Source organism: Chenopodium quinoa, unplaced genomic scaffold (assembly GCF_001683475.1).
Source record: "Chenopodium quinoa cultivar QQ74 unplaced genomic scaffold, ASM168347v1, whole genome shotgun sequence".
Classification (NCBI taxonomy): domain Eukaryota; kingdom Viridiplantae; phylum Streptophyta; class Magnoliopsida; order Caryophyllales; family Amaranthaceae; genus Chenopodium; species Chenopodium quinoa.
In genome coordinates, this window is record NW_018744080.1 from 335,312 (window position 1) to 348,278 (window position 12,967).

Genomic DNA, 12,967 nt, shown 5'->3' on the forward strand with positions numbered 1-12,967 from the left:
TCGTTGTAATTATTGACATTTCGAACTCTTTATTTCCGTAAAATTTGTCAGCGTATATTCGAATTCATCTTCATTTATAGATTTATGATTAAAATCGTGTTATTATTATGTTTTTTTTTTCTTATTTTGATGTATTCGAGTACAATTCATCCTTTGGTTTTCTGCTTACTTGATTCTTGAATACTAGAACTCTGTTTTTTTGGAAGATTTTTTTGATAATATTTTCTTGATTAACAGCTACAATATTTCCTGTATTACTTTGATTTCTAGTGAAAAATTGAAGATGGCATTGTTTCTGCGCTTTTTGAGTCTTTGTTTACTCGTGTTCGTTTCGACGATACTCTCTTCCGAAGCTGCTACTGATCCAGACGATGGTAATTGCTCAGTCTCTCTGCAAATTATTCAAACAATTTATCTTGTTATTTCTGTATTTTGTAGTGCTACTTCAGTTGCTAATATATTAAGAACTTAGGAATTTGAACATGTTTCGTGAAGAACTGAAGAAATAGGTATGATCCGAGTAAAAGAATAGTCCTGTGTTTGTAAGTTATTGATGTTTGTTAATATAATTTCATGAATATATTGTGATTTACTACTATTTGCAGCGTCATTTCGGTCTTGAATAGATTATGAGTATGAAATTATGGAAGTATTAGCTCTTTATAAACGAAGTATAAGATGTGTTTTTTGTACTTGGTGTTTTTATGTACTAGTGTTGATAGCGGACTTAAATTTCATTTCTAGTGTCGATCATTGAGATAATTTATGTATTTGTGATATTAATCTTCTATGATCGACTGAAGATTACTGCATATTAGAGAGTGGTGTGGGTTTTATGGTTCCAAAGGTCTTGTTGCTTCATAATTCTAAATGTTATGTGAATTGTCCAAGTTTTATGTTGAAGACAAACTTCTGTGAGCGAGTCTGTAACAAATGACCAATGTATTTTGCAATTGTGATTTTAGTTCCTTGAAATATGGCTTAGAAAGATTATCAAGGATTCAACGAGAGGGGATTATAATCTGATAATATGAATGGAGAATTATTATTCGAGTACATACTATAATGCTGATACAATATTTGGGTTACTAGATAACTTTCTGTGATTATAAAAAGTTGAACTAAAATTTGTTTGAATTGAATGTGAATGTTTTTATTAAATGCAGCTTTAGCACTGCATGACTTGTACAATGCCCTAAAAAAGCCAAAGCAGCTTAAGGGTTGGACGGCAGAAGGTGGAGATCCCTGTGAACAATCTTGGACTGGAATCGAATGCTCTGGCTCATCGGTCATACATATGTACAACCACTCAGTTCCCTCTACATTTCTCTTTGATGCAAATTTGTTAACTGTGTACTAATGCTAACTCGTCCTGGTTGTTCTCTGCGATGAAGCAAACTGCGTGGACTGGAGCTTGAGGGATACCTTGGTGGCCTGCTTTTCAATCTCCACAGCTTAAAACACTTGTAATGGGCCTCTACTTGTTAATGAGCTTGTTGTATTACTATTTACTAGTGTATAGTCTTTTCTGACTTCTCCTTTGCAACACTAGGGATATTAGCTCAAATCGAGTAGGAGGAATGATCCCAGATGGCCTTCCACCTAATGTCACCTACTTGTAAGGCCTTTCTGACTGTCTTTTTTTAATGATTTATATGAGTTATAGTTATTGAATGCCCATGAGCCTACAATTCCTTCTATTATGTCATGCAGGAATTTGTCAGAAAACAAATTTTTGCTGAGCATTCCACAGACCCTTTCTTTCTTGAGAAACTTACGACATCTGTGAGTAGCTTTGCTTAATTCTAACTTGAAGGTCTATTCTGTCAGTTTGTATTACGCTGGTCTGATAATAAGGTAACATACATTCATTCTTTGGTAGGAATCTCAGTCACAACATTTTATCTGGACCCATTGGAAGTGTGTTCAAAGGTCTTGACAACTTGAAGGAAATGTAAGTTGCCTTAACACTATATATTCATCCTAGCCTAAGTTGCTGGTTTCAATTAATATAGGATCATATATGCACATAATCTAACAGCGCCAATTGTTAAAATCCTGCATGCACATAATCTGACAGTACAGGCATCAAATAACATTTCTTGTGTGCATATTATTGTTTCTCCATCTTATTTTGCATATTCTGATCATTGACATCTTTATACTTGTCTTCATTTGGTATAATCATGTGGCTCAATCACTAGGAATCTGCTAATGCCGATACTGTTCATTTTCTATCCTTATTGTTTAATATTAATCTACTGCTACAGGGATCTATCATACAACAAGTTCAGTGGAGATCTACCGAGCTCATTTGCATCTCTGACAAATCTTACCAAACTGTAAGTTCGAACTAATTCTTTAGAGATGATAACCAGACCGGTCATGTTTAAGATCTATCTGTCAATGCCTCTTCAGTGTTAAAATCATCTTAGTTAATTGAAGATATGAATATCATGCAGGTATCTGCAAAACAATGAACTCACTGGTTCAGTGGTATACCTGGCTGACCTATCATTGATTGAATTGTAAGTCAAATTTTATATATGCAATATGACTTATTTGTGATTTTCTTCAGTAACATTCACATATTATTGGCTACGATGTATTTCCAGGAACATTCAGGATAATCATTTCAGTGGCATCATCCCACAGCATTTTCAAACCATTACGAATCTATGGTAAGAGCCTAAGAGGAGTTCCTAATTAGTTATTACTATATCAAATTTCACACTTAATATCACTTTATCATTTTTTATAGGATTGGAGGAAATAATTTCAGTCGAGTTGCCTCTTACTCTCCATGGAATTTTCCTTACGATAAGGTCCCCAGTGAGCAGAATATTTCTAGTCCGCCAATAGCTGAGTCAAGCGCCATAGAAAAGAATCCTTCTAGGGGAACACAACAGCAGCACAAGAGAAAGGGGAAGGCCTTAGGAATAATAGCTTTAGGAGTTGGAGGAGCAGCCTTCATTTTGACTCTTCTGGGAGTTGCCATTGTTGTCCACATTAAGCGAAATCATACTGCTGAGCCTGAAAGCTTGAACAGCAGTCGTAGGTCAATGTGCTCCTTTCCAGTTAGTTCAAATGGAGGTAATCATATTATTTATTATAGAGAATTCTATTCCTTTCATAATTTCTTTCCTTAATTCCTTTCACACTGATTTTGCATTTTGCTCCGGCATAGCATCTACTGTAGGTTTGGTGGAAGCACTGATTTTGGTGTATATATGTTTCTAACTTCAGAACTTTAATTCTTGATACTTTTTTTTTGCTCGTAAGCAGATCATTCTTCTGGGAGATATGAAGATGTCCCACAAAATTTGTCATTCACCACTCCACCTGTGGCCTTACCCAGACATACATCTGCTGTTCGTGTGTCCACCAAGGGCAAAGTGCCCCCAAATGCAAAACTTTACACAGTATCTGAACTCCAGTTGGCTACAAATAACTTCAATGAAGAAAACTTTCTTGGAGAAGGATCGCTAGGTTCAGTTTACAAAGCAAAGTTCCCTGACACCAAGGTATATTTTTGAGTGCTAATTTAATCTTTTCAAATTAAGTTCAGTCTGATGATAAGCTGATTCAAAATATCCATGCTCTTGGTTTTCAGGTTTTTGTTGTGAAAAACATAAACTTGGTATCTCTGTCTTTCCATGAAGAAGAACAATTTTTGGATGTTGTTCGTAGCATATCTCGTTTGCAGCATCCAAATATTGTATGTCTTACTGGCTACTGTGTGGAGAACGGACATCACCTTCTTGTATATGAATATGTCAGAGATTTGACTCTTGATAAAGCTCTTCATTGTAAATTCTTTTTGCCACTTACCTGGGACCTCCGTATTCAGATAGCAGTTGGTGTGGCAGAAGCCCTGAAGTAAGCTTCTTAGTAGTTCCTTGAAAAAATACAAAGATCACTCTCACCTGTGCTGCTATGTTATCTGCTCTCTTATCTCACTGGGATTTTTTTATTCAATGTCAGTTATATGCATTCCTTGTTACCCCCAATTGCACACTGCAATCTGAAAGCCGCCAACATTTTGCTTGATGATGTGCTTAAGCCTCAAGTAGCTGACAGTGGACTTTCTATATTGAGGCCTCTCACCAGAAACAGTGTCAAAGTCAAGGTAAATACAATATTTTTGCATAGAGATGAGTGCTAATGACATTGCAAGAGTATACACTGCATTGACCTCCCAGTTTCGCTCACATCTTGTATTTCAATGCTTGCAATTCTCTAGTTCCCAACATGTGGTTCCGTAAATATTATGGTCATTAATTATCACTGTCTTTTACAACTGCGATAAACAGGCTGCTGAGATGGCTATCAATGATAGTGGCTACATTCCACAAGAATATGGGCAAACAGGAATAGAGAGCATAAAGACTGATGTATATGCCTTTGGTGTCTTGCTTCTGGAACTTTTGACCGGAAGAAGGCCATTTGACAGGTTCTGTAACTGCTTTGATAAATTTATATCACACTGATATCACACTGATGGATATGTTCTGCATCTGCTAACAAAATTTATCATTCTTGTGACATCGCGTTTCAGCTCTAGAGCAACAGAAGAGCAATGTTTGGTAAAATGGGCTTCACATAGACTTCATGATTATGGATCTCTTGAAGACATGGTTGATCCAATTCTAAGAAGATCAATCTCTGCAAAGACTCTCTCGAGATGTGCTGACATCATATCTTTATGTGTTCAGGTAAATACTTATCCAGAACAGATTTGAGGCATGCTCAAACCTGTGTGCTTTGGCTTATTTACCAATCCATAAAAATATTATTTTGCATTTTGAAAAAGGCCCCTTCGAAAGTTGGAATAGTTTTCTTATTTTCCCACATGATAGGAAATCAACTAGCAATTCTTGCAACTTCTCCCATGTTTGAAAAACCATAACCTGTATACATCCAAAATGATTTCACTGTAGTTGTTCATACAAAATTCTACATGCTCATCATCCGTAATTCTTATGACCACCCAAGTACTATGTGGACCAACACATGCCTCTGTTCCTTAATTGCTTTCTTTGCATCTGTAACAGCCTGAAAAAGAATTCCGGCCACGAATGTCAGAAATTGTTGAAGCTCTAATGAGAATCTTGCCAAAGCCTGGGGCAGATGTTGTAGAAGGTGATGCCTTTGAGAGATCTTTCCGGTCAACTAAAACTCGTTTTTCTGAACTCTCCTGAGAAGCTTCATGCCTGTATGAATTGGTCAGACCAGAAAATAAATTTTTGCAGCAATGCCAGCAACTGCCACTCAACTTAGAGATAGGAATATAGGATGTGCAAAGCTATTATCGTTAACAGTTGGAGTCTTATTGTATAGCTCAATGCCTAATAAGGCACGGTTACACTGTAATACTGTGAATCCAATGCAAGTTAGCATTGGTGAGTTAGGCTATAACTGAAAAAAAAAATAGGCACAGAGTAAACAATAGCTCATGGTTTAACAGTTTCTTATTCATAGGTTCAGTTTATTTTTGTTAAAGGTTTGTTCTCACTCTTCTCAGCAATGTTTGATTTCAAATTCAGATTATGTTGAATACATTCAGCTAAACAAAATTCTGATAGGGAAAACGTAAAGGTATTCATCAGATATACTGCTTCATGTTATATACCATCTTACATAAATGAACATGGTCGGGCCCTTAGATTTACAAGTAACTAGTGATAAACATGCAAAATTAAACCAGATGGTAAATTGAGAAATAGATCGTTATTTGAAGCTTAATTTGTTAAGAATATATACCAAAACAGAGTTATACAACATTAGAAACTTTAAACTTTCTAAACTATATTCAACATCCTTATTGAAAACATAACAAAGTGTAGGAATGCCAAGTTAGCCTGGTTGCTGGTTCCTATTATTAATACATGCTAACTCTAGTAGAAAAGCTTTGGGAGAACAGCTAAAAAGATCACACAGATACACCACTATTTAACAATGTATTAATTTCTCCAATTATCTTGACAGGTCTTCCATTGAACATGGATGAAAGAGTGGTTTCACATAGTTTCTTCAGCTCCCTTGTTTTGTTGATTGCTACTTCCTGCAAACAAAGAGCACTCGTTAATTCTTCTGCTCATCGGATTCAGATCAAATTACAGTAGGTCAAATAAGAAATATGAATATATGAATGCACACAGTAAATAACAGTCTGAATGCAGGCAACAAAATAGCATAAAGTCTGAAAGCAAAAAGAATATAAAGACAATCACATTTAGAGGTGCATTTTTGAAGTACAATAACGCCAAAATATTTTCATATATTCATCCCCAACTCTTCCACTGGATTTAATATTTAGCACTACAGTACCAAAGTAAATGAGGGAGAGGCAGAACCACAATAACAGCTCAAATCCCATCAAATGCATCAATAGTTGACAATCTTTGAATAAAAGATAGTAAAATCTCATCATCTTCTCTATTAGTAAATAAACAAGTGAAATAGTTTTAAAAAAAAATAAATAAATAAATAAAATAAAAACCCCACACACACAATACCGCTCTTTGCTGTCTCTTTTCAGTTGCATTGAGCATTTAGGCTCCTATATCTCACAAACTGAGATTTAAGAAAAGTGTCTTCCTCCATGACATGTATTAAGCCGAGGCCAACTATACTAATATGGTTTTGCAACTTTTGCTATCTTCTTTTCCTAATAATATGGACCCCAGATTATATTAGAAAAATCTTGTTCACAAGGCACGCCCACACACACACACACACATACATAAATTATATTTAGCCTCTTTATCTTTCATGAACAATGCACCCTCCTCAAGGATAACTCTTCACTAACCCAAACTATAAGTTTTCAGACAAGAAGATGTAGGGATTTCAAGAACCATTTAAAATCTTAATTAAGGTCCTATTTTGTTCACTTAATTTCCACTTATTACAAAAAAAATTATTCAGATAAAAATTATATGTTCATATAAGTTCAAGAAATATAAGTTCATATTATTAATAAGGATTACATCAAATTATAACAAAAACAGTTCTAACAAGCACAGATAATTTCAGGTTAGCTCAAATAACTTCAGAAAAGTCCAGATAAGTAGATTGCACCCTAAGTGTCAATTTTATTGGATAACCTAAATTACATGTACAATTATACACTATGAAGGTGTGTAGTCATTTTTCGCCTCACCCCAACAGCCAAACAAGACTATTAGTGTTAGCACCTCAACATCGTTAAATTATTAAACTTGAAAATTCAACTTCTTAAAAGAAGACTGTATTGGCTTCTATGGTTTCTTAAAAAAAACATCATCAATAAAATTTTGTAGATTATTATTTTGTAGATTATTGTCCTGCTACAAATCCATAACTTCCAGTAAAGCAAATTCTTCCCAAATCAATTAGAGCATGGCAGAAGAAACAGAGCACAAAATACTCACTTGCTTTGGCCAAGATGAAGCCATTGAATTCTGCAACTCCATACGTTTTGCAGACAAGTCTTTTAAACCGTCTTTCAGCTTTACTTCATGATGCTTTTTTTCTTCCAAGTTTAGCACAAGTCTGTCTAAGAATCTGTAGCAAATGATAATAGTTAGAGCTGTAGCTCCAAATACATCACAAAATTAATGATGTTTTGAAAGCATAAAATTCTGTCAATGATCTGATGAATTATTATAGCAAAATGCAGAAAGCTTATGTGAAAAATAGCAATAAGATGATTACAATGACATGCATAACAGAAATCTCGGGACAAATTCTTAGTATTGGTAGGGGGGAGAAAATGCTAATATAGTCTCATATAGTCATATATGTAAGCACCTTCTTGAATTTAGTATCATGATCAAGTCTCTTGTTTTTTTGTTCGTTAGTAAAGATATGGCCATTGAAATGTCAGAAAGCATTTTCTGAATGTTATCAGTCGAATACTGTTGCAAAACAAATGGAGCAACTGCCTGAACTTGATGTTGCAAGGACAAAGTCTCTTCATTTTTCAACTCCATTAGCCGCTGGTTTAAAAATGCCTTGATCTGTGAAAAGGTACAATCGGAACAATAAGAAACACTGCAGATCAATTCTATTTCATCCATCCCTTTATGTTTACCAGATTGAAAGATAAAAGGCAGAATTAACGAGTGAAACAAGGTGCTGATAACATATAGCAGAAACATATAAATACCTCAAAGAGATCATCAAGAATTTTATTTCTGTATTCCGTCTCCAAAAGTGGACTTCTATCACCTGAGACTTGAACGTCAGCTAAAGTATTCGGAGCAGGTGTCTGAGCTTCCTTTGCAATATGTGTATCACAATCTTCTGTTGCTTCCAATTGAGAATTGTCAACACTATAATCCCAAGATATTTCTGAAACCTCAACATCAATGGATCCTCCACCGCTTGGAGCAGCGTGACCAAACTTTTCAGACTCAATTGCAGAAGAATCTTGCAAAAAATCTTCAGCATTTATAATTTCGTAAGGACCCAACCCATTAGCAGCATCATCCGTCTCTTCAACAGTGCCAATATCCCAGTCAATCTGAGAGCTATCTAATGTAATATCCCAATCAATGCCATCTGCCCCAGTGCTCATGGTTCCACAAGTATCAGAATGTTCATTAAGGTTGGACACAGCATTTGTGGATTCGACCAAATCAGATCCCACAGAGACACTAAGTGTAGGTGGGTTTTCAATGATATTCCTTAAATTTTGAACCACAATGCCAGATGTACACTGTATCAAATACATGAACCTATATTAGCAACAGGCAAAATTCTCATTGTAAAGCAGCTTTCACCAGACAATGACAAGCAAAAAATTGGAAAGATTAAAAGTAAAGATCAGCTTACATCCTTATTCGTATGAAGCTCCGTAACAATACTGGAGTAGTATTCAATAGCTTGTGCAACAGAATCACCACTTACGACTTCCATAATATCACTGAAGATAGTTGGAAGAGATTTTGTAGCACTCCCTAAGAGTTCCAATCTAACATTATTCCCCTAAAAGCAAAAATTAAAATCAAACTGTTCAGAATCATTATGAAAACTCGCTTCACAGGATTGAAGACAATGGGGCTTAGTAATATAGCACAACTTATGAAACAAACACCTGCAATCCTAGTTCTTGACAAGCTTCAGCGTACTTTGCTGCTGATGAAGCTGCACTTCTTTTTATATCAGCTTCCTTGCGATCAAGCTCTGCAAACTGTTGCTGTGTCTTCTGAACCTGCTTTTTTAAGTAAGGGCTTCAAATTGAGGGGGAAAAAATCAATCAATCAACAACATGATTGGCAACAAAAAAGTTTGCTCATAATGACAGAAAATCAGACTTTGGGCTCACATCTCATAATTAGCATTTTGGGCCATAGTTTGAGCAGCCTCGCCAAGGAATACATGATCCTTCTCATATGCCTGGACAATTGCTTCCCATACACCCTGTCACCATAATCACAAAATGAAAAATTAGCACTATGATTTCAAGTAAAAAACATACAGCTAAGCATCGAGGAGAGAAACAAGAACTTACAGCAGCACCTGAAAGCCGACCAAATATGTTCCTACTTTCTGGATTGGTCTGCAAGAGAATTTCATATATTTTTTTTGCTTCCAAATAATCAATTCCTGGAAAAAAAAAAAAAAAAAAAAAAAAAGGAAAAATCATTAGTATACACAGAAACCAGCTGGACAAGTATAGCCACATAACTAAAAGAGTAAAACCTATTATCTTTACTAAAATCAAGTTCAAAGCTATATGATATGTAGAGTGAGGCAGAGAACTTGAAACATCCATGTAATTAATGAATTATAGGAACTTTGATCCCAGACAATTTCAGATATTCCACATATTCAAAAAATTTAAGATTTTATTAAGAAAATGTAAAATGAATTTTTGGTGCTAAGTATAAAATTGTAAAATGAGCAAAACAAACAAATCATAGAAGTAACCAAAATAAAACTCCTCATCCTGGGCTTCCTCACTTAAAAAACTCTATTTATAAATCCAAACACTTATGGTGTCAAAATTCAATCACTTTAAACAGCTAGAAACTCATTTAAAAGGACCTAAAACAGCCACCTGCTCTGCAATGGGATCAAAAATAATTTGAAAAGCTTTCAACCCCATAGAAAGCACTTGCTAGTTGCTACTCTAGGAAAGCATAAATACTTTTGTATCTTAGAATAATATTTTTACTTCTCACTTAGTAGTTAGTTCTGTCTCAGGTAAAAAAAAATAATTATAATAATAATAATAATAAAAGAACTTTCTTAACACAGCAAAAACTTTTTCATTGCCCTTTTATACTATGTTCCAATAGTTTCTTAGTTCTTACTTCGTAAACCATAACTTTTTGAATTAATTTAGCAGGAGATGAGTGAAAAGGTCTGTATACTTGAGTGTGAGCAATGGAAGTATGCCAGAAAGAGCCTAACTATTATTTGTACCAATTATCTTCTCAAAAAAAGAAAAAATTAATTCTGCAAACAATAATTTAAAATGAGATACACTCTACTTAGAGGCCAAGCATTCCTTTGCTAAAAGCTAAAATTTATACAAGTATGATGAACGGCTGGACAAAAACAAACAAAATAGGACAATAACTCGTTCAAATTTTTGTTACAAAAAAATTATATATAAACATTAAGAATGGAATGGTAACTAATCAAATGCTCAAGTGCTTTCAGCTAAACACCTAGTTCTTATGATTAGAGGGGAAAAAAACCAAAAAATTAGTAAACCATATACCAAAAATTGTATTCAACTTCCTCTTCCTCCACCCCCTCTTTCAGCTAAGGAGAAAGGTCAGCGACCTTTTTACTGGGAATCAGCAAGCAATTAGTCAAATCTTTTTCACCATCTCACAAAGTCCCATCCAAATTCACAAGAAAAAAATTTATCGTCCGCAATCCCAAATAAGTTTACATTGAAGGTCCGTCATGTAACAATCTCAAATGAACAACTGATATGGCTCCCTTTTTTTTTTTTTTTTTTTTCCTAGTGGAAAAGTAGCAACTACTCAACCCCATATAAGCATGGTGATTTTGATGTAGTTCTTTAATACTTGAGCATGACTTTGTAGATTTTGAAAAAAAATTCTAACTAATCCTACAATGACTTGTCTAATAATTCGTACCAATTCCTCCAAAATAATGCTAATATAATTACAACATTTGCAATTAATCATGGAAGATTGCTCCTTTGAGAATATTAAACCTCAAATAATCAAATTAATATATATAAATATATCAATCAAACTAATAAATTCTTAATCTTCAAAGTAAATTACTATTACAGAAACAAAAAAAAAAAAAAAGGGGGCAATTAAATTTTCATTGAGTATTTATAAAAAAAAATGATCAACACACCTTCAGAATCAAGAGTATGAAAGTAAGGATCAACATCTTTAGGAAGCGACGCAAAGGCGGATGAAATCTTAGCTCTGATTGCACTCAATCGTTTTCTCCAATCCCCAGGAATTCTCTTCCGATCCACAAGCCATTCTTCAATTTCAACAAAATTAAAAATTACAATCAAACAACAAAATCAGAAGAAGAAAAAAATTCATTGAAAGTTGAGAAGATGATTACGAAAAACCTAACCTCCGAGGCGAGAGAATGAGATGTCAATTGGAAGATTTTGAATGTCTTCTTGAGATTGCATTTTGGGGTTTTTGGGTTTTAGGGATTGATGAATTTTACAAGTATGTTTCACTTTCTATCAATGCTAGGAATTCTAAGCAAAAGTCTATGGAATTGAGTTATCAAAAGACAATAAGTTCCCTATGGAAGTTCACGGTTAGGTATTGACTAGTAAATAGCTACTACTTACATGACAAGTAAATAGTACTATAAGACAAAAGAGTTGTGAAATTTTTTCCTACAACCAAAAAGACCAAAACAAAAAAATCCTGGTGCATACCCATCCCAGCCAACCAGTGAGTAGGAACAATCCATTGTCTAGGAACCTTAACTATCCGACACGCATCTAGATCCACAATTAGAGAGCGAATATCCTGAAGCAACCAGAAAACAAGCTGACGAAAATTCCCAAGAACTAATCAAAATGCGATAGTAGCCCCTTCTGTAACCGCTACGCAAACCCCAAAAGCAGGCCCGAAGCTCAGCTTGTAAAAGAGACAAGGAAATACAAGCCCGAGTCCCACCACCAAACACCGATGCAGACCTCACATCCCGAAACACCCAGCCTACCCCTACAAGATTATCAGCAGAAGACCAAGCACCTAGAGACATGATATCCCAAAAAACGCGACCTAGAGACCTGCTATCGACGAAGACTATAAGTGGAAACGTTACGACTAAAATCTTCCGCCAACATAACCTTAGATTTCCTTTGCGAAGCTAGACACAAGATTTTCCCCGGAAAAGACTCTAGCTGGCGAAACCACCTATTGTTACGAGCACCCAAATCGCCCATAACACAGAAAAGAAAGAAAACAACTCATCATTCCAATTCTTCAATGACCCAAAACAAGAAACTGTTTCCAAAAACCAATCAAAAAACATTTTGTCATGAAGGCGTAACCGCTGGAAACTCAAGGGACCACAAACCCAAAGATGACTAGAAAGTGAAATGTAATTATGCACACATATTTACTACGAAGTACATTATTACTAGAGTATCGGTTAAGTTAGTAGTTAGTTCCCTGTTAATCTATTTTACGCATAACTGATTTAAAACTATGTTTGTGCGTCATTACTTCATTAGATCCTTAAAAAAAATTTTAGTTTATTTTCAGGAATCATTAGAATAACTATAGAAGAAAAGAAAGTGTTGAAAATATACATAACATTAGGAGATGACAATAACCAATCAAAACAATTATCATTAAAAAGCATTAGTTATTAAGATGTTTGTTAGTAGTACACTTGACAAAATAATATAATCATAGCAAGACCGAATAAGTCCGAACCCATGTAGACGAATGACCTGGTATCCCTATCCACTAGATTGTCTTATTGAGATGAGAAAAGTGAT

General features: G+C 34.8%; 2 protein-coding genes across 2 annotated transcripts; one reads left to right on the forward strand and one right to left on the reverse strand.

Moving 5' to 3' along the window:
• The first annotated feature begins 1,101 nt into the window (after positions 1–1,101).
• On the forward strand, positions 1,102–5,622 carry LOC110691388 (protein STRUBBELIG-RECEPTOR FAMILY 2-like). Its single transcript, XM_021868315.1, has 15 exons — positions 1,102–1,299; positions 1,395–1,466; positions 1,553–1,618; positions 1,714–1,785; positions 1,883–1,954; positions 2,271–2,342; positions 2,463–2,528; positions 2,616–2,681; positions 2,762–3,093; positions 3,286–3,524; positions 3,614–3,879; positions 3,985–4,129; positions 4,314–4,453; positions 4,559–4,715; positions 5,055–5,622. Exons 1-15 carry the CDS (start codon positions 1,148–1,150, stop codon positions 5,199–5,201), a joined length of 2,064 nt encoding a protein of 687 aa, XP_021724007.1. The 5' UTR covers positions 1,102–1,147; the 3' UTR covers positions 5,202–5,622.
• A 93-nt stretch (positions 5,623–5,715) lies between these two features.
• Positions 5,716–11,771, reverse strand: LOC110691389 (CDK5RAP3-like protein). The gene is made up of 10 exons (XM_021868316.1): positions 11,572–11,771; positions 11,338–11,472; positions 9,500–9,594; positions 9,314–9,408; positions 9,083–9,218; positions 8,821–8,973; positions 8,153–8,704; positions 7,795–8,003; positions 7,416–7,548; positions 5,716–6,064 (listed from the first exon to the last, which is right to left on the reverse strand). Exons 1-10 carry the CDS (start codon positions 11,630–11,632, stop codon positions 5,933–5,935), a joined length of 1,701 nt encoding a protein of 566 aa, XP_021724008.1. The 5' UTR covers positions 11,633–11,771; the 3' UTR covers positions 5,716–5,932.
• Positions 11,772–12,967: the final 1,196 nt, after the last annotated feature.

Coding starts and splice junctions, on each gene's coding strand:
- LOC110691388 (XM_021868315.1), top strand. CDS start 1,148: ATGTTTTTATTAAATGCAGCTTTAGCACTGCATGACTTGTACAATGCC. Junction 1,300..1,394: donor GGCTCATCGGTCATACATAT/GTACAACCACTC, acceptor TCTGCGATGAAG/CAAACTGCGTGGACTGGAGC. Junction 4,716..5,054: donor TCATATCTTTATGTGTTCAG/GTAAATACTTAT, acceptor CATCTGTAACAG/CCTGAAAAAGAATTCCGGCC.
- LOC110691389 (XM_021868316.1), bottom strand. CDS start 11,632: ATGCAATCTCAAGAAGACATTCAAAATCTTCCAATTGACATCTCATTC. Junction 8,004..8,152: donor TTCTTGATGATCTCTTTGAG/GTATTTATATGT, acceptor ACCTTTTCACAG/ATCAAGGCATTTTTAAACCA. Junction 7,549..7,794: donor ATGATACTAAATTCAAGAAG/GTGCTTACATAT, acceptor CATTTGCTACAG/ATTCTTAGACAGACTTGTGC.